This window comes from Vulpes lagopus, chromosome 11 (assembly GCF_018345385.1).
Source record: "Vulpes lagopus strain Blue_001 chromosome 11, ASM1834538v1, whole genome shotgun sequence".
NCBI lineage: Eukaryota > Metazoa > Chordata > Mammalia > Carnivora > Canidae > Vulpes > Vulpes lagopus.
In genome coordinates this window covers 100487676-100511814 of record NC_054834.1, presented here as the reverse complement: position 1 = coordinate 100511814, position 24139 = coordinate 100487676, and the positions used below count along the sequence as shown (strand labels likewise).

Below are 24139 nucleotides of genomic sequence, written 5' to 3'. Positions count from 1 at the left end.
ACTACAGTACCCCCTAGTGGACACAGAGTAAGTTTATACCAAGAAAGAATCTGGAGGGGCCTTTAGTGATCAACTAGGTCAACATTGTAGCTTCCAGATAAGCGAACTGAGGAACAAAAAGGAGAAATGAGTGGCCCAAGTTTACATGGCTGACCCAAGGCTAAAATCCAAGATTCCAAATTCTCATTTTTCTTTCTCTTCTACATCCCCTCTCCCACCACCAGTCCTCTACTTGCTTGCTTTCTTCCTTCTTTTCAACATGTGCTTATACACCTATTATGTATATACCTTATACACCTATTATGTAGCAGGGCACTAAGAATACAAGTATAAAAAATATTTCATCTTTGCCTTCAAATCTAGTTTTCTTTCAAGCCTACTAATTCAGGGACTGAATTTGTTAGAAAATAACCAAACAACTATGCAGGGAAAAGTTCTTAGTCATACACAAACTGACTTACAATGTGATTAATTAATTATTGAGATTTGATTGGAAAATACATTTGCAAATGTGGATACTGCCCTTGACCACGTTCAGACCATTTCATGAAAAGAGAAGACTTTACAGATTCATAACCATGAATTCTTTTGTAAAACATGACAAAACATTGAAGGTGTTCATGCATGCCCATCACCCAATCCCAAACATTATCATTTGTGTGTACTTCATTGAGCAAATCTTTACTGAGGACCTGCATGCCAAGCCAGTACTAAGCACTGGGTTTAGTATGGTAAAGAGGACAGACACGGTTCCAAGGTTTCTGCTCTCATATAGCCTATGGTGTCGTATATGTATGTGTATAATTCTCTACCTCCCAGGAAAACTTTTTTCCACTCCAGTTTGGCAAGTTATATTTTTAGGTTACAGAAATCAGGGGGTATGTAAACGTTTTCTAAAATTATCTACCCCACTCTAAGTGTCCATAGGATTTAGGGCAAACAGGACTCAACCCCCAAATTTACAAGCCATTAGACAAACTGATTCTCTTTTCTGAACGCTACTTGCTTCTAGAAAATGAAAGTAATATGTGTCCCTTGTGAGAGATAATAATTTATTATTATACTTATTAATACCTAAACAGAGACATTACTTCTTAAGTCAAATGCATGAATTATTTATTTCCTTTCCAAAAGTGCAGAAAAATTATTGAAAGAGAAGCATTAATATTGCTCACTTAGTTTCACCAAGAATGTCATTTTTCAGAATTAATACAGGAATATTCTCATGGTCACTGACATTTTAATTTTTAAAAATAACAATAGAGCAAAATCCTCAAACAATGGATGCTGCTACAACAGTATATCTTTAAGGCTATTTTCTTCCATGGGGGAAACAAAGCCCTGTTATTTCAGTCTTGATGAATAAATCTGGTAAGACCTTATTTATAAGGGATCTTTTAGTAAATTGTATCTAACTTTTATCACTCCATCTATGTAATAGTTTGACAAAGGCAGGAATCATATTTTACTCAGCTTTCCCTTTTCTCTCCACCTTGCATAGGGTTAGAGCACTCTAAATGTGGCTAAGAAGACCATATCTTATTTTATGTTATTTGACATATAAGCTGCAAGAGAAAATCTGGCATAAGTTACAGGTAAACTTACTTTGTTTTACCTGGAAGTAACAATTATCAAACAAGTCCTACTCCTATAAAATTTCTGCTAGGAAAAAAATAGTTAAATTCCCACAATCTCTACTCAAACCAAAGCAAAGCTTCAAAAATATTTAGACACAGAAGGAGGAAGATAGATCAGGGGAGAACTGGTATATTTGTGCATGGTATGCATGCAGCAGGCCAACTTCCTTTCCCTGTTGTAATATTTCCTGAAGTTTGTTCCACACACAACCAGTTCTATGAAAAGCCCAGGGCTTCAAGGTCAAATAAGTTTGGGAGATTTTGCCCAGCATTTTCTCTCTCGAAAGTTCAGTGTATGCTGGTAAATTAAAAACTATCAGAAGTTCTGCCTGTAATAAAGAAAAGTGTTTAAAATTGTTTACCTAGCATTCCCCCGAATTTATTTGACCAACATTTCACCTATAAGCAGAACTAGTAGTTTCTGTGGAACCTACAGACTTCAGGAAACTGTCTCACTGTGTTCACAGGACCTCTTTTATCTTGTTAATTCACACACACACACACACACACACACACACACACATCCTGGCATTTCATCTCCAAATCCTGCAGGACTGAGAATATGAGCATTTTCAGCAATATTTTAACTAGGGATACCAGTCTGGAGGTACCAGAAAATTAACACAATTGAATTTTACTTATGTAAGAAGTCCATTTGAATCCAGGAAACAGTTCCCCAGCAATGACTGAAATGTTGTCATAAAAAACAATAAACAGATCTCCAAGTCCTGTTTTGTATATGGGAGGGACAGAGAGAGAGGGAAGAACCATAAGATTACCACCCCCAAAGCTCACTGATGTTTCGTACAGCTTCTATCAGTTAATTTACAGAATCCATTTTCCGGTAACTCCATTTTGGAACTTCCAGTTTACCTTTGTGTGTTTCTAATTCTCCTCTCTAGATGGCAGCACAGATGAAAGAATGCCAGAAAAGCTTGGCGCCAACCGACTTCAACAGCAGCAAACAGCTATCGCCTGCCTGCTCTCAACTCACCCATCTTCTAAAAAAAAAAAAGCAGAACCTAAGGTATGATGATTACACCTTTTTCAAATACATTGAATCAATCATGTGGGAATGTAAAGAATTAATGACAAACTGATATCAATGAATGAGGAAACTGACCACTTAGCCTCTTTTCCACGCTAGCTGTTTTCTATATCTTAAGGGTATTATCATCAGTGAGCCTGCATAGCTTCGCAGTATGTCATATAAGCATGATCATTTGCATCATGACACTGGGGATCTGATACAGCCAAACTCCAAACTGCCTGGGTTGCTGTGAGTATTGGATTCCTTTAAGATATAAACAATGCTATTTACTGACCCTTTGTCAACCGATGCTTTGAACCCACTGTAAAATGATCCCTATGTCACCAGATGCTACGCTGAAGCTCAAGAAGTTAGTAAGAAGGTCACACTTCATGAAAAGCACGCAACTTATGGTTGAATTAATAATGCAAAGAAAAGGAGTGGAGCAGACTTAGAAGACCTTTATACTTTACATCAAAGCCCCACTAAGGTTTTTTTAAAACATTATTCCTCGTGGTATTAAAAAAAACAACATTCAGCTGAGTAGATTTAAAAATCAGGTTAACAAAAAATAAAAATAAAAATAAAATAAAATAAATAAAAATAAAAATCAGGTTAGCTTTACTCAACAATTCATGAATCGGGGAGCATCCCATCTAAGCAAATAGAGAGGAACTCTGAGGAGCTGTACAAAATGGAAGGCTTTTGTAGGAGCAGGGATAAGGAAAAGCACATTACCTCATCTTTCTTCAGGGGATGGCAGGGACCTATCAGGCAGATTGCCTCACTACCACTAACCAGGAAATTTCAGCCTGACTGATTCAAGGTTACATTCCTGGGAGAGGCTGAAACTGCGATTAAGTTAGGTATTAAGTATCGGTGTGGTGACATAGGCTTAGCATAAATGACTCCATTTTGAACCTGTTGTTTCTCTTTTTAACGATGGGGTCTACCAGCAAGATGTTCATAACAAAATCTGCTGACAAGGAGAACATAAGGAAGGTGCCCCTTCAACGTTTGTCATTTCAAGAGTTCAAGAGTACTCTAAAGAACACTAGACTGTTCATGCGTAATGAACTGAACAGAAGCTAAAATGTGACCGGTGCCTTTTAAGCAAACAACAACAAAAACCTCACCATGGAGAGTGAACATAACTATAGTACATAAATAAACCAACCTGAGGCCAAGTGGATTGTCATTCATATTTAAGAAAAAATCAATTTGCAGCATATCAGAGTCTTTTTTAAATTCTCCCTCCTCCTCCTCCTCCTCCTCCTCCTCCTCCTCCTCCTCCTCCTCCTCCTCTCTTCTTCTTCTTCTTCTTCTTCTTCTTCTTCTTCTTCTTCTTCTTCTCTCCTCCTCCTCCTCCTCCTCCTCCTCCTCCTCCTCCTCCTCTTCCTTCTCCTCCTCCTTAATGAAAGCAAATGTACCAGGAAATTACCCTAAACATCACATCTTTCCTTGAAGGAGTGCCTTTTAATATTCCTTGGGTTGTCATGAGTTAACTCTATGATAAGTCATGAAATCTGCCTTTCTGAAAACAACTCCTGGTGCTCTACAGTTACTGAATGCTTTCCTCCTCAGCTCTAGCTTGGAGACAAAACTGAGTCCTAAAATGACTAGACCGAGAGGCATCGAGATAATGTAGAATATGAGGGAGTAAAGTTGAGATACTGAGTATCACCCAGCCACTGGTCTGTATCTGCATGCATCTCAAGGGCCACACCATCAAACACCATCCAGAGCTGCAGGCCAGCAGCCCTCCACTCTGGGACTTTTCCCAGAGCCAAGACCCAGCTTACTCTGAGACCCAGGACTCAAAGGTGTCACATACCCAGGACAAAGCTGAATCCTGAGAGCCCTGACCCATTAACTCTGTGACAGCTGTGCAGCTGCCAAACGTGCTATCCGTGAGACCCTTGATATTCTTGATGTGTGCCTCAAAGGGAAGTCCTTTCAAGGGGGTATATATATACTCTATGAACTCTCCTCCTCATCCTTGATTCAGCTTCCAACTACCCCCTTTCCTCTTAAACTTTTTCTCTGTGACCTCAGGAATCCCATACTATCATCAACGAAGACTCCCAGCCTCTTCATTGGACATTCTTTAGCTTTCAAGCCCTAACAGGGCTTTCCTTGCAAGCACACTACTTTCCCTGTAGCCCTTGTAAGTGGAGCCTATTGGGTCAGGTTTCTTCTGTCAAACACTGTCATTTCCATGCATCTCAGTTCTCTGCCCTCTGAGACCCAGACTACATAGCCATCAGGTCACACTCTCTACCCCAGCTGTCATCCACTGACTGCTAGCCATGTCCTTTATTTATTAGAGATATTAGCAATGAACCCCAGTATCCCTTTTCATTCCAAGTGCTGCCAACAATCTGGCACATTTGTTATGTCCATGAGACATACTTGATCTCTCTCAGTTCCTTGATTCCACCTCTGGTTTCCTTCTCTATTCTGTTTCAATCATCCAATCCCATGGCCACCCCAAACTTGGTCATCAAGAAACCACAGCACTTCTGAACTCATGACTTTCTATTCCTTTAGTTCTTCTCCTGTGGTTATTTTTACTCTATTGGTTTTCCAAGCTTATTGGAAACTCTATTTTCCTTTTTCTCCTTATTTGTTATCCATTTTCTATCTCCTTTTCCTTCTTTACTGGAAAAAAATCCATGCTTTATAATGTTAGCCTCTGACATGTGGCCTCAGCTCCTTTGCTCCATTATTCTGTTGTTTCATCTGCCTGATGAAACTTGAAACTAGTTGTTTGCCATGGCTATTCCTTTTCTTGGGCTGCTGGACACTGCTGGAGAAAACCAGATGGTCACCCAGATTGGGCTGCCCTAAATTCAGGCTCAGCAACCTCAAGTGGGAATTCAGTACTGCCTGCAATCCTACCATATTCCCCTAACCTGCTTGCTCTTTATTTCTGAGTCACCAGATATTTCAAGAATTCCCCTTTCTTTCCAAATCTCCATGCTTGCCTTCTTTACTATTCTCTGGAGGTGGTTTTATTTTCCACTTATCAAGGGGGTGAAATAGAAGTTGGGAGATGTGAGTAGTCTCAGTTTTCGGTGCTAGCCTATCAACTTGCATCTTTCCCTACCTTGCCTCTTTCCTCAATCTCACCTCTTTATAAAGATGTTCCCTCCCTCATCTAAGGCCCATATCTTGGCCCATGCTCTGAGTCCCATCTCCTTTTGACCTCTCATTCCCCTTACTTGCAGTTATTCTCACTCTTATCTATATATTCAGCCTCTTCCACTCTATTGGTTCCTTCCTCCTAGGGTTAAAAAAAGCTCCATTCCCCCTCTATCGACAGCCTGCTCACTCCTCTCCAGCTAAACTTCTTGGAATAGTTATCTCCACTCACTGTTTCAACTTCCTCCCTTTCCATTCACTCTCCCAATCTGCATTCTCCAAGATAACCAGTTATCTCCCTGTAGCTACACTCAAGGGACACCTATCAGTTCTCTCTTTATTTGACACTTGACATGTCCTCCTTTTTTGATACTTTCTCTCCCCTGGGCATCTATGATACCACCTACATGCTCCCAGATATCTCTCTAGCCGAGACCTTTCTCTGGAGCTTCAGACCCAGACAGCTATCTTTTAGCCAGCTCTACCTGTAGGTCTTAAAAGTGAATTCATTTCCCTTCAAACGTGTACCTCTTCCTGAATTTCTCCTGTGAGTGGTAGGTACTACCCTTGGATTCACTGATGCAGCGAGAAATTTGTGTATCATCCCTGACTGCTTGGTGGAGAAAGGATGGAGGTCTATGTTTGACTGTGTGTTGTGATGGGTGCAAGCTCTTCATATAGTCTTATCTGGGTGGTCTGAATGCTGGCATGAGCTGCTAATGCCATTCTTATCAACTCTGTCAGTACTGGCAAGGCCCGGTGTGCCCTATAGGTTTTTGACCCTGCTGGCTCTGATGGGCAGTGATGAGCTGGCTGGGTGTACATGTAAGTCCCATGTACCTTCATCTTGCAGAAGGGCCATGATATTCCCCGCAACCCCAGAAAACAGTATAGAAATATCTCTTCCTTTTATCTAGCACATCCACCTCCATACAGGTTATTTATTCTCCACTCATAGGACAGACAGGGAAAAAATCAGCTCATATTTACATATGTGTAAATTGCTTAATCTCATTAATTCACATGTGTGGAATTACATTAATTTCAAACAATAGAAAAATTTATTATTTAATCTCTCTCAATTTCAGTTTAATCTCTGAATTAAAGAGCAGAGCCCAAGCAGCCTGGGTGGCTCAGTGGTTTAGCACCGCCTTCAGCCCAGGGGCATGATCCTGGAGACCTGTGATTGAGTCCCATGTCGGGTTCCCTGCATGGAGCCTGCTTCTCCCTCTGCCTGTGTTTCTGCCTCTCTTTCTCTTTGTGTCTCTCATGAATAAATAAATAAATCTTAAAAAAAAAAAAGCAGAGCCCTTTGTATTTCATTTATATAATGTAGAGTCTGGGTCTGTCTCAGCATCAGATTATCTCTACAATAACTAATGTACTTTCTACTCTACTAATAAGAATGGGGGGTGATATCTGTGTATGTGTTTGTGTGTGTGTTTGCATGTTGATTTGGTGTCAGGGTCCACAGGTTGGCAGCCCAGAGCCCAAAGAGATGAGTGAAGAGAGTACATTCCATTAATACTTCACATATTATCCTATCACATGTTCTTTCAAAATCAAATCTGATCAGGGCATTCACCTGCTAAAATCCTGTCTGTACCTTCCCATTGCCTTTAGGATAAAATCTAAACTTTTAAACTTGACTTCCAAGTTAAGATTTGTTCCCAGTTTACCTCTTCCAACTCGTTTCTCACAATTTTCTCTCTTTCAATTCCATGGGCTCATCATGCTCTCTCTTGCCTCTGGACTTAATTACATTTCTAGAAGATTTTCTCCAACTTTTCCCTATGCCTGGTTAATTCCTGAACATTCCTCTGGTCTCAGGTTAAATGCCAGCTGCCCAGGAAGTCCTCCTTGACCTTCCTCTCACCCCTAACTTTGATGTGTCCCTTCTATGTACTCTTATAACTTTCTCAGGTCATAGTGTTTATCATATTTTAATTTGTTTTATTTATTTGCTTTCTGGCTAGACTATAAATGCTTTCAAGGCAAGATTGTTTCTGTCTTGATCACTGCACACCCTCTAACACCTAGCATGTACCTGATATGTGGTAGGTGCTCAATAAATATTTGTTAAATAAGTAAATGAATGAGTGAAGAATAAATTGAACATGTAAACCATATAGTAGCTGGCTTCATTTGCACTGCCTTTCATCTTAAAGCAGGACTCAGACTTAATTGTATTTCTCTAAGAGTAAATCAGCCCCCAAAAAGAGCAGATTTGATTGAAGAATTTATGAAGAGACAGAGAGAGTTTAAATAGCAGGCATTTCTGTTCTCCCCTCTACTCTCTTTGATTTCCAGATGTTGGATCTCCCTCTCTTTTGACTCTGCCTTCCTCCCTGCTCTGTCATCCCCAACTCAGCCTCTACTTCCTTTTCTAAGGAAATCTCCCTCTGGGAGGACAATAGAGGATGAAGTGGAGACACATGAGGATAGTATCAGTGAATGCCATTTGGGAAACAATTGAATGAGGCCAGGCAGAGATGATGAAGGCCTGAATACAGGGTGCAGGCCAGGTTTTGATGACTGCAAAAGAAGGGAAGGGAGGGAAGGAAGGAAGGAAGGAAGGAAGGAAGGAAGGAAGGAAGGAAGGAAGGAAGGAAGGAAGGAAGGAAGGAAGGAAGGAGAAAAGAAACAAAGAGGAGGCTCATGTTGTAGAATTTTAATTTCTTACGTTAAGCAAAATGGAAAAGTGATATGCAAGAGGTGGGACTGGGACTTGGGGAAAGTAGGAAAGATTTAGAAAAAGAGAAGTGGAGAATGTCAGAGACAGGCACCTACCTTGACTGACTGAAAATTCAAAGAATCATCCTTAGTAGTGAGGGCTTATCTGGGACCAGTCACCTGACAAAGCTTGGATCAGATTTCTGAATTCTCTCCAGCACTTTTTTCTGTTTGGGAGTGGAAACAAAAAGTAAGTGGTGGATTTCATTCTGGGTAGGGATTAGGAAGACAGGAATGAATGAAGGATCAAGGGGCTGAGGGTGTCTATCAGGATCATTGCTGAAATCAACACCAATAACAGACTGAGAAGAAGGTAAGCAAGGGCTGATGGGTCCTTGACACTCTGATTACATTGATGGGTGAGAGAGCAAGAATCACAACAAGGAGGAGGACAAACAGAGAGTTCAGTGGCCCTTATAAAAATAACACCAAAATATTCCAGACATTTTCTCCATAAAATGAAAAGGTGAATGCCCCCTTTAAATCATTAACTAAACTGGCATTCAAATCTGGGCAGACTCCCCCAGGTTGGGCTGTTTCACTTTGCCAAGAATTGATAAGCTTCTGTGAACCCTCCAGGGTGAGTGAGGCATGATCCATCTTCCCTGTCTGGACAAGCTTGATCTGGCTTCCTTCCTCCTGCTAAAGCAGGCCTGAGGTATGTGACAGGATTCCGTGTCTTAGACCAATTATCACATTCCACAGTGTGGAGCTCCTGCTGATACTGCCTTTCAACTTTTAGGAGGCCCTGCTCTGACACTCCCTGGCTGAGCCCCTCACCACAGAGTGAGGAAACTGGGACCAGAATCCACATTGATCCCTACTACACAGTCTGGATAACCTGAAGCACCTCAAAATTTCTGGCCTCAGTGCCTCAAGTCCACTTCCAAGGCCTGCCTACATTTCTTCAGTCCCATCCTCCCAAGGGCAGACCATGCCACCAGTATATGCACTCCCTAGACTGAAAGCGGCCAAGGAGAGCCTTGGGGATATGCCCAGATTGTGGGTGTGTGGGCTGGGGTGTCCACATGCCTGACAGTTCTTTCTCAGTCAGAGCCAGGAATGGGGAGAGAGAGGGGGTAGCTTCAGCTCTCCCCATGCCTCCATGTCCTTATGCAGAACAAAAAGGTGCCTGAAAATTACACATTCAAACTTGGCCTTCAGATCATTAAGACAAAGTTATCAAGTTAGGAAAATACAACATATTTTATTTATAGCTTTTATGTATACATATGGAATATGGACATCAATTTGCATTCTTACCCTTGGTTTCACAAATTTTAGGGGCAGTCCTGGCTCCTGTAATGCATTACTTACATGCTGTGAAGAATAGCTTGTCAAAATTATTATTCTAGGTTTATTTGACATAATAGTTAGGTCCAAAATGTATCCCAGAGATCCCTGGGTGGCGCAGCGGTTTAGCGCCTGCCTTTGGCCCAGGGCGCAATCCTGGAGACCCGGGATCGAGTCCCACGTCGGGCTCCCGGTGCATGGAGCCTGCTTCTCCCTCTGCCTGTGTCTCTGCCTATCTCTCTCTCTCTCTCTCTGTGTGTGTGTGACTATCATAAATAAATAAAAATTAAAAAAAAATTATAAAATGTATCCCAGACAGTAAAAAATAAAGATCCTATTTGAATTTCTAAAAAGTTTTGGTACCCTAAGCACTTTCTTCAGTTTTTATATCATTTGATTGTCATTTGGTAGAGTATTTTTCCCTGTTTTACTAATGTCCATATTTAAGATAAATTTTCAAAAAGAATCAATGAACATTTTTAGCATATTCCCAGGTATGTGCAGTCATCACCACAGTCAATTTTAGGACACGTTTATCACACCCAAATGAAACCCTGTATCCATTAGGAGTCACTCTTAGTTTAAGACCCTTTGCCCCAGCCCTAGGCAACAACTAATCTATTTCCTATCTCTACAAAATTGCCAATTCTGGACCTTAAATATAAATGGAATTTTATAATATGTGGTCCTTTATGACTGGCTTCTTTCACTTAGCCTAATGTTTTCAAGGTTTATCCATTGGATCAGTACTTACTTTTTTGTCAAACAATATTCCATTGTGTGGATATAACACATTTTATTTATCCATTCATCAGTTGATGGAATTTGGGCTGTTTCCACTTTTTAGATGTCATGAATAATGCTGCTGTGAACATTTGTATATGAGTTTCATATGGACATATGTTTTCATTTGTGTTGGGTTATATACCTAAAAAGGGAATTGCTGGATCATATGGCAACTCAGTGTTTAGCCTTTTGAGAAACTGCCAAACTGTTTTCCTATAAGGTTGCATCATTTTACTTTCCCACTAGCAATGTATGAAGGTTCCAATCTCTGTACTTCCTCATCAACACTTATTATTACCTGTCTTTTTTATGCTAGTCATCTTAGTGGCTATGAAGTAGTATCTCACTGTTATTTCTATTGTTTTACTGAAGGCTAATGATATTGTGCATCATTTCATGAGCTTGCTTACCATCTGTATATCTCCTTTAGAGAGATATCTGTTTTGATCTTTTGTCCATTTTTAATTTGGGTTGTCTTCTCATTACTGAGTTGTAAGAATTCTTAGTGTATTCTAGATGCAACTCTTATGTCAATATATGATTTGTGAGTATTTTCTCCCATCCTGTACATTTCTTGCTCATGTTCTTTGAAACACAGAAGTTGTTAATTTTGATGAAATCAAATTTGTCTGTTTTCTTTTGTTGCTTGTGCTTTAGGTGTCATATCTAACCAACCACTGATTAAAGTCGCAAAGATTTATCCCTGTTTTTTCCAAAGTTTTAGAGTTTTAGATCCTACATTTGGGTCTTTGCTCCATTTTGAGATAATTTTTATATTTGGTGTGAGGTAAAAGTCCAACTTTATCTTTTTGCATATAGTATTCATTATCCCAAACCGTTTATTGAAAAGACTATTCTTTCCCCCTTTGGATTATCTTGAAATCCTTGTCAACAATCAATTGATCCTAAGTGTGAGGATTATGAATTTTTAAAGTACTCCTTTTCTGATATCTATAATTTCTTTTCTTTTTTCTTTTTTAAATATTTTATTCCTTTATTTGAGAGAGAGAGAAGAGGGGGAGAGAGCATGCACAAACAAGGGGAAGTGGTGGAGGGAAAGGGAGAAGCAGAGTTCCCACTGAGCAGGGATCTCAGTGCAGAGCTCAATCCCAGGACCCCGAGATTATAACCTGAGCCAAAGGCAGATGCTTAACCAACTGAGCCACCCAGGTGCCCCTATAATTTCTTTTCTAAAGGAATATGCAATAGGTCATATCTCAGTTTACTATGACTCTTTATTTATTTATTATTTATATTTTTTAGAGAGTGGGGAAGGCCAGAGGGAAAGGGAGAGAGAATCTTAAGCAGGCTCTATGCCCAGTGTGGAGCCTGACACAGGGCTCAGTCTCATGACACTGAGATCATGACCTGAGCCAAATCACGAGCTGGACACTTAACTGATTGAGCCACCCAGGTGCCCCAGTATGATTCTTTGAAATCAAGAAGTTCAGACTAGAGACTACTTTAGGGGCACCTGGCTGGCTCTGTCAGTGGAGCATCCAACTCTTAATCTTGGGTTGTAAATTTGAACCCCATATTGGGTGTAGGGATTACTTTTTTAAAAACTTACTTTAAAAATTGTTTTTGTTCCCCTAGAGCTATTTAGATAATTCTACTTGCAACCAAAACATTCTTCCTCTTTAGAGGTATTTTACCAAGATATAAAACAGAAATCTGAATAAACTGTGAAACTAAGAACACAACAAGGATCTCCTTAATCTCTGGGTATGTGTTGTAATTTGTCCTTTTGTCCTCATTTTTTTTCTTTTATCCAGAAGAGTAATATTAATGTTTTACAAAATTCATGGAAATTGGGGCACCTGGGTAGCTCAGTGGTTGAGCGTCTGCCTTTGACTCAGGTCATGATCCCAGGGTCCTGGGACTGAGTCCCACATCAGGCTCTTTAAAGGGAGCTGCTTCTTCCTCTGTCTATGTCTCTGCCTCTCTGTGTGTGTCTCTCATGAATAAATAAATAACATCTTTTAAAAAAATTTGTGGAGATTGATCAACTCTCTAGTGTTTGGAGCCAGAGTATATTTCTTGGCTCAAAGATCCCTTTCCTCACTTTCACATGGTGGAAGAAATTAAACATGGGCCTCTAATCTCATACATGAAGAACAAGGATTATTTCCTCAATTCAGACAAGGGCTTGGGATAAGAACATGTTTGGATCAAAATGGTTTTCTTAAACCCAATTAGCTCTAATTCTAGGCTTATTTTATTGTTCCCTGTATTTTGTTCCTATTTATACTGATGAATAATGGATTGAATTGTGTTCTATCATTTATATCATAAAGAGTTCCTCTAGGTTTGAAGGCTGTAAAGTCTCTTTTAAACTTGTGCAAGAATTAAACTTGGCAATTAATTCATATGTCAATTGTTAGCAAGGTCTAGTAATTAAAGTCTACTTCAGAGTAAGTTATTAACTCTCCAAATAAAAAAAAAGTACTTTATCAACTTATCAGTTTTAGCTATTTATTCTAGTTGACAGATGAGATAGGGAAGTTATTGACTGTACATAATCACCTCTGTACTTTTACCACTGAACACTGAGGTCAAATGGAAGTCTAGGTTGTTCAAGTTCATAGTTTAAATCTAGAATAAACCAGTTCAGGTTGATGGGGGTGGAGGGTGCCCTTGGATCTTGTTACCTTTGCAATACTGTCTCCTTAAATTTTGCAAAGCCCATTTTTGCTATGTTCAAATACTCAAACGTCTAAGTTAGAAACAGCCTAGACCAAGGATTTCATATTGAGATCTGAGATATTAAATTTCCTTGCTATTTACATATTTTACAGTTTTAACTATAATCTCCATGCTGTACATTGTATCCCCATGACTTATTTATTTTATAAATGAAAGTTTATACTTTTCCTTTTGATCTGTTTTATGTTTTTTAAGATTTTATTTATTTATTTATTTATTTATTTATTTATTTATTTAATAAATGCAGAGAGAGAGAGAGAGAGACATGCAGAGACACAGGCAGAGGCAGAAACAGGCTCCACACAGGGAGCCTGATGTGGGACTCAATCCCGGGACTCCAGGACCACACCCTGGGCTGAAGGCGGCGCTAAACTGCTGAGCCACCCGGACTGCCCATGATCTGTTTTATTTCTTGGCCTAACATCTGGTTATAGTTACAGTTTGAGGGCACTCTATATGCTCCCTTTTCTTTCCTCTGATCGGCTAGTGATGAACTACTACTAAAGTCAGTCCAAGTCTGACTCTTTCTTGTGGTCAGTATAACTGCAGTCTGGTTCCCAAGCCCTGCTGATCATCAGAATTTCCTGGGGTGTTTTTTTTTCTTTAAATATTTTATTTATTTATTCATGAGAGACACAGAGAGAGAGGCAGAGACACAGGCAGAGGGAGAAGCAGGGTCCATACAGGGAACCTGACGTGGGACTCGATCCCAGGTCTCCAGGATCACACCCTGGGCTGAAGGTGGCGCTAAACTGCTGAGCCACCAGGGCTGCCCTCTGGGGTGGTTTTTTTTTTTTTTTTTTTTAATTTTTTTATTTATTTATGATAGTTACAGAGAGAGAGAGAGAGGCAGAGACACAGGCAGAGGGAGAAGCAGGCTCCATGCACCGGGAGCCTGATGTGGGATTCGATCCCGGGTCTCCAGGATCGCGCCCTGAGCCAAAGGCAGGCGCTAAACCGCTGCGCCACCCAGGGATCTCTGGGGTGGTTTTTAAAGAGTTTGCAGGCCTCACTCCAAAGGTACTGAGTCTGGAACTTTAGGGTAGAGCCAGTGAATCGTATGTTTCAGACGTTCCCAAGGTGATACTGATATCCAACCAAGTTTGGGCTATGGTCCAGGATCTCCAGGTGCTTGGAGGTCCCCTGAGTTTGGCCTTGGGGCATTGCCCCCAAGAAGCTGCCATCTACTTGCCAGAATATTCTAAAATAATCAGAGGTGCCTATTTGCAAACTGCCCTTAATGCTAGCTGCTACATCGGCAGAGTCCTATGTTCTTTCTCTGTCCACTCTCACCTCCTTTGGACTGTCCTTATGACTTACTTGCTCCTTCAAGCTGTTTGGCAGTGGCACTAGTGAGTATAAGATAGACTTTGGTCCTGATAAATCTGCCATGGACTTTTGGTCCAGCCTCCTATATGGATGCCATTGCCTCACCTGTAAAATGAAGATAATATCATCTTCTCAAAGATGAGGACCAGAAGAATGTATTTACATGGCACCTAGAATATAGTGTACTTTGTATTATGCATTATTGTCTGTTTGGTTCTACTTGTCCACCTCCAAAAGTATGGCAGGTTAATGAAGCTTGCTCATTAGTTTTCCCTGATTGTAGCCCCCTAGATTACTCTGAGCAGCATTTCTCAAAGTAAGGGACACAGACCACCTGCATCTGAATAGGAGAAAGGACAAAGAGCTGGTCTTATGCAACTCTAACTTTATATACTTTATAATTTTTTATTGCAGTAAAACAGACACATAGAAAAGTGTTTTTATTATAAATGAACAGCTCATTGAATTTTCATATACTGAACACACCCATGTAACCAGCACCCAGATCAAGAAACAGAAGATAACAGCACTCCAGAAACGCTCCTCCACACATGGAACTTTAAGAACCACTGTTAGATGAAGAGCCCAGGCGTGGAGCTCTCCTTTATCACAGTCCTGCCTTTCTCTCCTGGGCCAATTCTGTATGCTGTGTGAGCCCTTCCTAATCTGAGAGGCTAAGGCTGTGGCCTCACATGCCCCCTTAATAGTGATGTGACTTCCTTTGTAAGAAGGGTCACAAAGAGTATTTCAATCATTTATATTCCCAGCATACACCCTAAACTGTTTAAAGTAAATGAATTCAGGTCCTGGCCAACAAGGAGTGGAGATCAGTCATTGCCTGAAAGCATCAGCTTATTACAACACTCCAGCATTTTCTCACGGAAGGGTGAATGAGGTGGATTCTAGTGTAATTACCTTTGTGTAATTGAAAACTAAATCACTGATGACTGCATAGTTTAAATATCCATTTAAATACTTTCATTTTATTGCACTTATTTTTACAGGACATGCTACCACCAAATAGGCTATTAATTTTTCTAGCAAATTAAAATCTGAATGGGTACATTAAAAACAAGCACAGCTCAAATAGATGCCCTCTTTTCCCAGAGATCATTGGAGTTTTTCTTTTTATTTAATCCAGCTATTCAAATAATGTATTAGACCAGGACCTGTAATAATACAGGCCTTACCCAAAAGAGATCAGGTTTTCTATGTAATATGATTTACACAAGATTTTAAATAATAGGACAAAAACCTGTGGTGCTTTTGCCTATATATCTTCTCAAGTATTAATATACATGCAAATCACATGTTAAAATGCAGATTCTGATTTGGTGGAGCTTCAGGTCTGAGTTCTGCATTTTTAACAAGCTACCAGATGATGCTGATACTGCTGGCCTGAGGACCACACTCTGAGTTGCAAGACTGTTCAGAGTATAAGCATTGACTAGAAGCCTGGATACATATCTGAGTTTCAATCTCCTAGTATATATAGACTATTTTTTAAGGTACCATCTAAATGTATGAATCCATAATTCAATAATCCCTCTTTGCCTATTAACTAATTTTTCTTTAGACTGCTGATTCTCATCTATAAGCTGTTATATTAAATATTGTTCTGTATCAGAAAGCCAGACAAAAACTCTTGCTTATGGTTAGAAAGCTTTATTTTTCAACCTTGTACAAATCCATTGGACCATAACCTAAACTTGAGTCAGCAGTGTAAGACTTTGGTCAGATAAGCAAGAGTAAACCTGAAGTATAACCAAAAGAAAGGGACGGCTAGTTCCAGTTCAAGGTGATAACATAGAAAGATCCTGAACTCACCTCTTCCCATGGACACACCAAATCTACAGCTATATGTGGAAAAATTTCCTCTGGGAAAAAAAAAAAAAAACCTAAAAACTGGTGGAGCAAGCCCTTCACATCAGGCAAACAAGACGGAAACCACATCAAAGGGAGTTAGGAAAGGCTAAAACACAATCTTGCTATAAACCCCCGCCCCTAGTATAGTATAGTGACCCACAGTTAGGAGTCAACTAAAATGCACAGCATCTTCCTTAGGGGAAAAGCATTCAAACTCCATAAAAGGCATTCCAGCTTTTAAGACTGGCTTCTGAGAGATGAGCCTCCAAAACATCTGGCTTTGAAGACCAATGGGACTCATGCCCAAGAAACCCATGGATCCATGGTGAACTAGCAAACATCTGTTAAAGGGCATACATGCAGGCTTATCTGCTCAGGACAGCTCTTTGAAAACGGACCAGACTTTATGTGAAAGAGACTTATTTCCTAATTTTTTTTTTATATTTATGATAGTCACAGAGAGAGAGAGAGAGAGAGGCAGAGACACAGGCAGAGGGAGAAGCAGGCTCCATGCATTGGGAGCCCGACATGGGATTCGATCCCGGGTCTCCTGGATCGCGCCCTGGGCCAAAGGCAGGCGCCAAACCGTTGTGCCACCCAGGGATCCCCTTATTTCCTAATTTTAAAGCACAGGTCTAAGGGACAGGGACTTGCTGAGATGCTCTCTGTGGTCAGAGATAGGTGGGCACCATCTTGCACTCTCCGGCCTTAGTAAAACCAACCAGAGCTATCTTTTTTTTCCCTTTTCATTTTCCTTTTCCTTTTCTTTTTTTCACCCTTTTATGGCGAGTGCCATGTTTGCTTTTTTTTCCTCTGCCGTGCTGCAACCAGTAAGCACCATCTTCACACTCTCCCTCTGCTATGCTCCACAGTGCCAGTATCAATATCTGCCAGAGGAGAGCTTCTACACACATCTGTTGCCTTGGCTTTTACATCTGGTGACCTGATTTTTGCAGCTGCAACCCAGGGGACACCCTTAGTTGCCTGGCTTTAGATGGCCAGGGAGACTTACATTCCTGAATCTCACAAGAAAGGAAAATTACAGGTCAATATACCTGACGGATGTAAATGCAAAAATCCTCAACAAAATATTAGCAAATTAAATTCAACAATACATTAAAATATACCATGAACAAGTGGGATTTATTCCAGGATACAAGGATGGTTTAACATCCAAAAATAAATCAACATGATATATCACATTTAAAAAAATGAAAGATAAGAAACAGACTCTTAACCACAGAGAAAAACTGATGGTTACCAGAGGTGAGGAGGATGGGGGGATTAGTTAAATATGTGATGGGGATCACTTGCTATGATGAGCACTGGGTGTTATATGGAAGTGTTGAATTACTATATTGTACACCTGAAACCAATTTTACACTCTATGTTAACTAACTGGAATTTAAATAAAAACTTTAAAAAGATGAAGGAGAGAAATCATAAAATCATTTCAATAGATGCAGAAAAACATTTGACAAAATTCAACATCCAGTTCCGATAAAAATTCTTTTTTTTTAAAAAAAAATTTTATTTATTTATTCATGAGCACACAGAGAGAGAGAGAGAGGCGGAGACACAGGCAGAGGGGAAGCAACCTCCATGCAGGGAGCCCGATGCAGGACTTGATTTCGGGACTCCAGGATCACACCCTGGGTTGAAGGCAGGCGCCAAACCGCTGAACCACCCAGGGATACCCACAAAGAATTTTAAAAATTAAGAATTGTAAAATTCAGGCAGCCAGCCCATGTGCCCAAACTAGAAAGGAAGAGTAAAACTGCCACTATTTGCAGATGACATGGTACTATATATAGAAAACCCTAAAGATGCCACCGAAAAAACTGTTAGAGCTAATAAATGAAGTTGGTAAAGTTTCAGGATACAAAATCAATATTCAGAAATTCATTGCATTTCTGTACACTAATAACAAAGTAATAGAGAAATTAATAATCCCATTTACAATTGCATCAAAAAGAGTAAAATAACTAGGAATAAATTTAAGCAAGAAGATAGACTTGTACACTGAAAACTATAAGACATTGATGAAAAAAATTTAAGAAGACACAAATAGATGGAAAGATATACCATGCTCAAGAATTAGATTAATGTTGTTAAAATGTCCATATTACCCAAAGCAATCTACAGATTCAGTGCAATCCCTGTCAAAATTCCAATGGCATTTTTCACAGAAATAGACCAAACAATTCTTCAATTTGTTTGGAACCACAAAATAGCTGAATAGCTAAAGCAATCTGGATATAGCAAAACACAGTATGCCCCTGATTTCAAACTATATTACAAAGTTATAGCAATGAAAACAGTATTGTATTAGCATAAAAACAGACACATAAATCAATGGAACAGAATAGAGCCTAGAAATAAACTTATACATATATGGTCAATTAATTCACAACAAGGAGCCAAGAAAACACAATGGGGAGAGGAAGAATAGTTTCTTCAGTAAATGGTGTTGGGAAAACTGCACAGCAATATGCAAAAGAATGAAAGTGGACCACTGCACAAAAATGAACTCAAAATGGATTGAAGACTGGAATGTAAGATCTGAGCCCATGAAACTCATAAATAAAACTCATAAATAAAATATTTATTAAATATATTATATTGCATATTTGAAATTTGCTAAAAGAGTAAATCTTGGAAGCTCCCATTACAAGAAAAAAAACTATGTATGGTAACAGATGTTAATTAGAGTTATTGTGGTGACCGTTTCACAAAATATACAAATATCAAATCATTACATTGTATGCCTGAAACTAATATAATGTATGTAAATTATACTTTAATTTTAGAAAAAGAAAGGGACAACTAATCCTACCAGAATAGGCGGTCCTTATATGAATACTGTATTTACATCCACAACTGGGTGGAACATGCAAAGAAAAGTTCAAAGAACTAGCATTATTTAGCTTGTGAAGAAAGGACAAAGGATGCTTTAAGAATCATTTTTGAATGGCAGCAGAAAGCAGTATATCCTGTGAAGTAATCTTTACAGTGCATCAGAGTAGATTTAGGTTAGCTCTGAAGCAGATCTTATGATAATGATGATCCTAGGTGGTAGGATTGCCAATGGTAATTTCCTTTTTCAAAGACCTTTAAAACCAAACTGGACACTGCTACATTGCCTGTCAGTTGGGTTATGAGTTGATGTATCAATTGGGGTTCAGTGCAAACACTACTCTGTGTGTTGAATACAAGGAATTAGATGTTTCCAGAACAATTTGGTGATGTATCAATTGGGGTTCAGTGCAAACACTACCCTGTGTGTTGAATACAAGGAATTAGATGTTTCCAGAACAATTTCCTTTTTCAAAGACCTTTAAAACCAAACTGGACCCTGCTGCATTGCCTGTCAGTTGGGTTATGAGTTGATGTATCAATTGGGGTTCAGTGCAAACACTACTCTGTGTGTTGAATACAAGAATTAGATGTTTCCAGAAGAGCAGAGGTTAGAGGACAGCCCTTAGGCTTCCAAGTCACAGCACACAGTAACTACCTAGAGATCAGGAACCTATGGAAACCAAAGCTGGCATCACAGCCATTTCTCACCAATGGAATTGGTGGCACTGCAGAGGCACAGAAAATCTGGCCATTGAAAATCACATCCAATGTAGCATGCTCACCAAAAAGTAACAGAGAAAACTGACAGGCAGAGAAAATATAACCTCCCTCTTGCTTTTACCTTCCCATCTCACTTTGTTATATCTGATTGGCAAAACCTAAATTGTATACTGAATCCTATTAAGAAGAAAATCTATGAATTATAGTTGTTTTGGGGGGGTTGTTTATTTTTTGTGTTGTTTTTATTTATTTATTTGAGAGCAAGAGAGAGCACACAGAGGGAGAGGGAGAGGGAGAGGGAGAGGGAGAAGCAGACTCCCCACTGAGCAGGGAGCCTGACGTGAGTTTCAATCCAAGGACCCTGGGATCATGATGTGAGCCGAAGGCAGGCACTTAACCAAATGAGCCACCCAGGCGCCCCTGGTTGGGGTATTTTAAAATCACTTTTCATTGGAGTATAACATACATACGGAAAAATGTTCAAATCACCATCAGTTACAGCTTGATAAATTTTTATAAAGTGAAGATACCCATGTAACCATAACCCAGAATGGAAAACAGAAAGTATTTGTACACCAGAAAGCCCCCTTCTTGCTCTTTTTTAGGCATCATCCTCCAAGAAGGTAACTGCAATCTTGGCCTCTAACACCAAAGAGCAATTCTGCCTGTTTTTTAACCTTATACAAAGTGGAATGATATAGTAGTATGTCCTCTTTTGTGACCGCCTCTTCATTTTCATTGCTATATAGTATTCCTTTGGGTAACTATAACTTATATGTTTTACTGCACATGGACATTTGGGTTATTTCTATTTAGAGGTTATTACAAAGAGTGCTGTTATGAACATTGGTGAACATTTGTATCCAGTTTGGTTAGATATATAAGAGTAGGATTTCTGCATTATAGGAGATGCACATGTTTAACTTGAATAGACACTGCCAAACAGTTTTCCAAAGTGATAGATATGCCACATCCTCACCAAAACTTTGTATTTTCCACTTTTACATTTTAGCTATTCTGTTGAAAGGCTAATGCAATTTATTGAAATTGTATTATGGCTTTAGTTTTTATTCTCCTGATGTCTACCAACTGAAGTACCTTTTCATATGTTTATTGGCCATTTGGATATCATCTTCTATGAAATGCCTGTTTTTCACCCAATTTCTTATTGGCTTGTCTGACTTTTTCTTCTTTGTAGTTCTTTGTTCTATGAGTCCTTTATTGGGGGTATTTTTGGGGAATACATTTTGCCTCTCTGTGGCTTATTTTTCCATTCCTTCAATAATGTCTTTTGATGAAGACATTCATAATTTTGATGTAGTTCAGTTTATCAGAGGCTTTCTTTTATGGCTTATTTATTTTATAGAGTCCAATTTAAGAAATCTTTGGTGACTCCAAGGTCACAAAGGTATTTTCCCATATTTTTTTGTGAAAACTGTATTGTTTACTGTTCACTTTTATTTTTTATTTTTTTTAATTTTTTTTTTATTTATGATAGTCACAGAGAGAGAGAGAGAGGCGCAGAGACACAGGCAGAGGGAGAAGCAGGCTCCATGCACCGGGAGCCCGATGTGGGATTCGATCCCGGGTCTCCAGGATCGCGCCCTGGGCCAAAGGCAGGCGCCTAACCGCTGCGCCACCCAGGGATCCCACTGTTCACTTTTAGATTTACAATTCATCTGGTATTGATTTTTGTGTATGATGAAAAGTAAGAAATATAGTTTTGAGGCTCCCAACTCCTATAATACTGCAGAATAGGGAAAGGTTATCTATGGAAGGTGAAAATGAATGAATGCTGAGTGCCCAGACACCGTGTCTAACACAGATAAACTGGTGAGTTTTTACATTGTAAAACAGCTAACTCCAAGTTATGAATTTTTCTGAACGTCTTTTCAAATATCTGTGATAGTGATTTCCCACATTCCACCAAATGTGGACATTCCAAATGTCAGCTATCCACCTCAGGCAGTTGCTTTGTGTCTCCTTTCTTATCCTGCCTCTTGGAATGTCATCACTGTTGCAAAAAAAGCACTATGTACTTTTTCAGAAATTGTAATAAGAATTGTTCTGCTTTCAAATAAATGAAAAGACCAGAGTTAGACTTGGTGAATAAATGTGAATGTTAGTACACTTCTAAAGAAATGTAGTTTTACTACTCAACCTAAGAAAGTATGGTGGTCAAGGAGCACCTGGGAGGGTCAGTCATTTAAGTGTCTGCCTTCAATTCAGGTTATGATCCCAAGGTCAGGGGATCAAGCCCTTTGTGGGGCTCCTTGCCCAGTGGGGAGTTTGCATCTCTCTCTCCTTCCACCACTCCTCCTGCTCATATGCACTCTCTGTCTTTCTATCTCTCTCAAATAAATAAAATCTTTTTTTAAGGTCATTGTTTAAAAGATTTGGGGACCCGGAAACAACCTAAGTGTTCATCAACAGATGAATAGATAAAGAAGTTGTGGTTTAGATATACAATGAAATATTATTCAGCCATTAAAAAATGAGAAATCTTACCTTTTGTGACAACATGGATGGACCTAGAGGATATTATTTGAAGTGAAATAAGTCAGAGAGAGAAAGACAAACACTGAATGATCTCACTTATATGTGCAATCTTAAAAAAAAAAAAAAAAACCTCATAGGAAAAGAGATCAAAGGGGCACCTAGGTAGCTCAGTCGATTAAGCATCTGCCTTCAGCTCAGGTCATGATCTCAGGGTCCTGGTATCGAGCCCTGTGTCAGATTCCCTGCTCAGCAGAAAGCCTGCTTCTCCCTCTGCCTGCTGCTCCCCTTACTCCTGCTTTCTCTTTGTGCTTTCTCACACACACAAACTCTCGATCTGTCTCTCAAATAAATAAATAAAATCCTTAAAAAAAAAGAGATCAGACTTGTGGTTACTAGGGTGAGGGGAGACGGAATTGGAGGAAGGTGGGCAAAAAGTAGAAACTTTAGTTATCAGATAACTAGGAATGTAATGTACAACATAACTACTATAGTTAACACTCTGTATGATGCATATGAAATTTGTAAAAAGAGTAAATCTTAAGAGTTCTTATCACAAGGAAAATATTTTCTTTTTATGCTTTTTATTACATCTATATGAGATGATGGATGCTAACTGTGGTAATCATTTCACAATATCTTACATAGTGCCGTGGTTTCTGGAATGGGATGGGTATCTTAGCTGGTCCTTAATTAGTTCACAATAATATGTGCAAGACTGGTATATGTTGTAGATGTCTCATGGCCCCTTCATGTCTAAGAGACTTCTGTTGTTTCTGGGTCCCCTAAAGATCTGACCATCTGCATAGATGCACCTGACAGCCATTCTAGGTTCTTTCAATTCCTATTTGCCAGGTACTCCTCTAATTACTCTCTATACATTGTCCTATTTAATCCTCATAATAATCCAGTATGATAGTTCCTATTTTTACCCACATTTTATAGATGAGGACTTTAAGGTTAGGTAATATGCCCAAAGCCCTCATATCTCATTAGTGGTAAAGCTTTTGCTATGGATTGATTCTTTTTACTCTTGTATGAATACTCATTAATAATTCATTTGCCCACCCTTGCTCTGCCTCTCAGATCTTAGACAAACCTCTTGCTATCATCTCTACTTGTGTTCAAATTTATCTTTGCAAAGAGACCCAGCATTTTGAGACATACCAGTTATCTTAATCTTCTTATTCAATTCATGAAGCAAGTATTTCTAGGCACCAATATGTCCAATACACATTCTGATGACTGAATGAGATAGAAAGCAAAAGAAATAACAAAGTCCCTTTCATAGGAAACACAAATGGAATTTAAATTAATTAGAAAGAAAGCTACGTTTTTCAGTCATTTTTTTTTTTTTTCGTTTTTCAGTCATTAACCATGAATCTGATACTTGGGACTCAGACATATAAACAGCTGTCTGTTGTGCTTGATGGTTCTTCTGGGTCATCTCCCAGAAGTCGCATAATTCTTCTTATGCTCATTTGAGAGCTACTGAACCCCGAAGGGTTCACCTTCACCCACAATCTTCCTCAGGATCCTG

The 24139-nt window shown here is 39.3% G+C and overlaps 1 protein-coding gene across 1 annotated transcript in view; it reads left to right on the top strand.

Annotated features, from left to right (window-relative positions):
* NFE2L2 (nuclear factor, erythroid 2 like 2) overlaps nt 1-24139 on the top strand; it is a 143876-nt gene that overhangs the window by 43504 nt on the left and 76233 nt on the right. Inside the window, exon 3 of the mRNA XM_041722081.1 lies at nt 2540-2664. Coding sequence (XP_041578015.1) covers nt 2560-2664 — 105 coding nt within the window. The 5' untranslated portion in view covers nt 2540-2559. The remainder of the gene's footprint in view (nt 1-2539; nt 2665-24139) is intronic.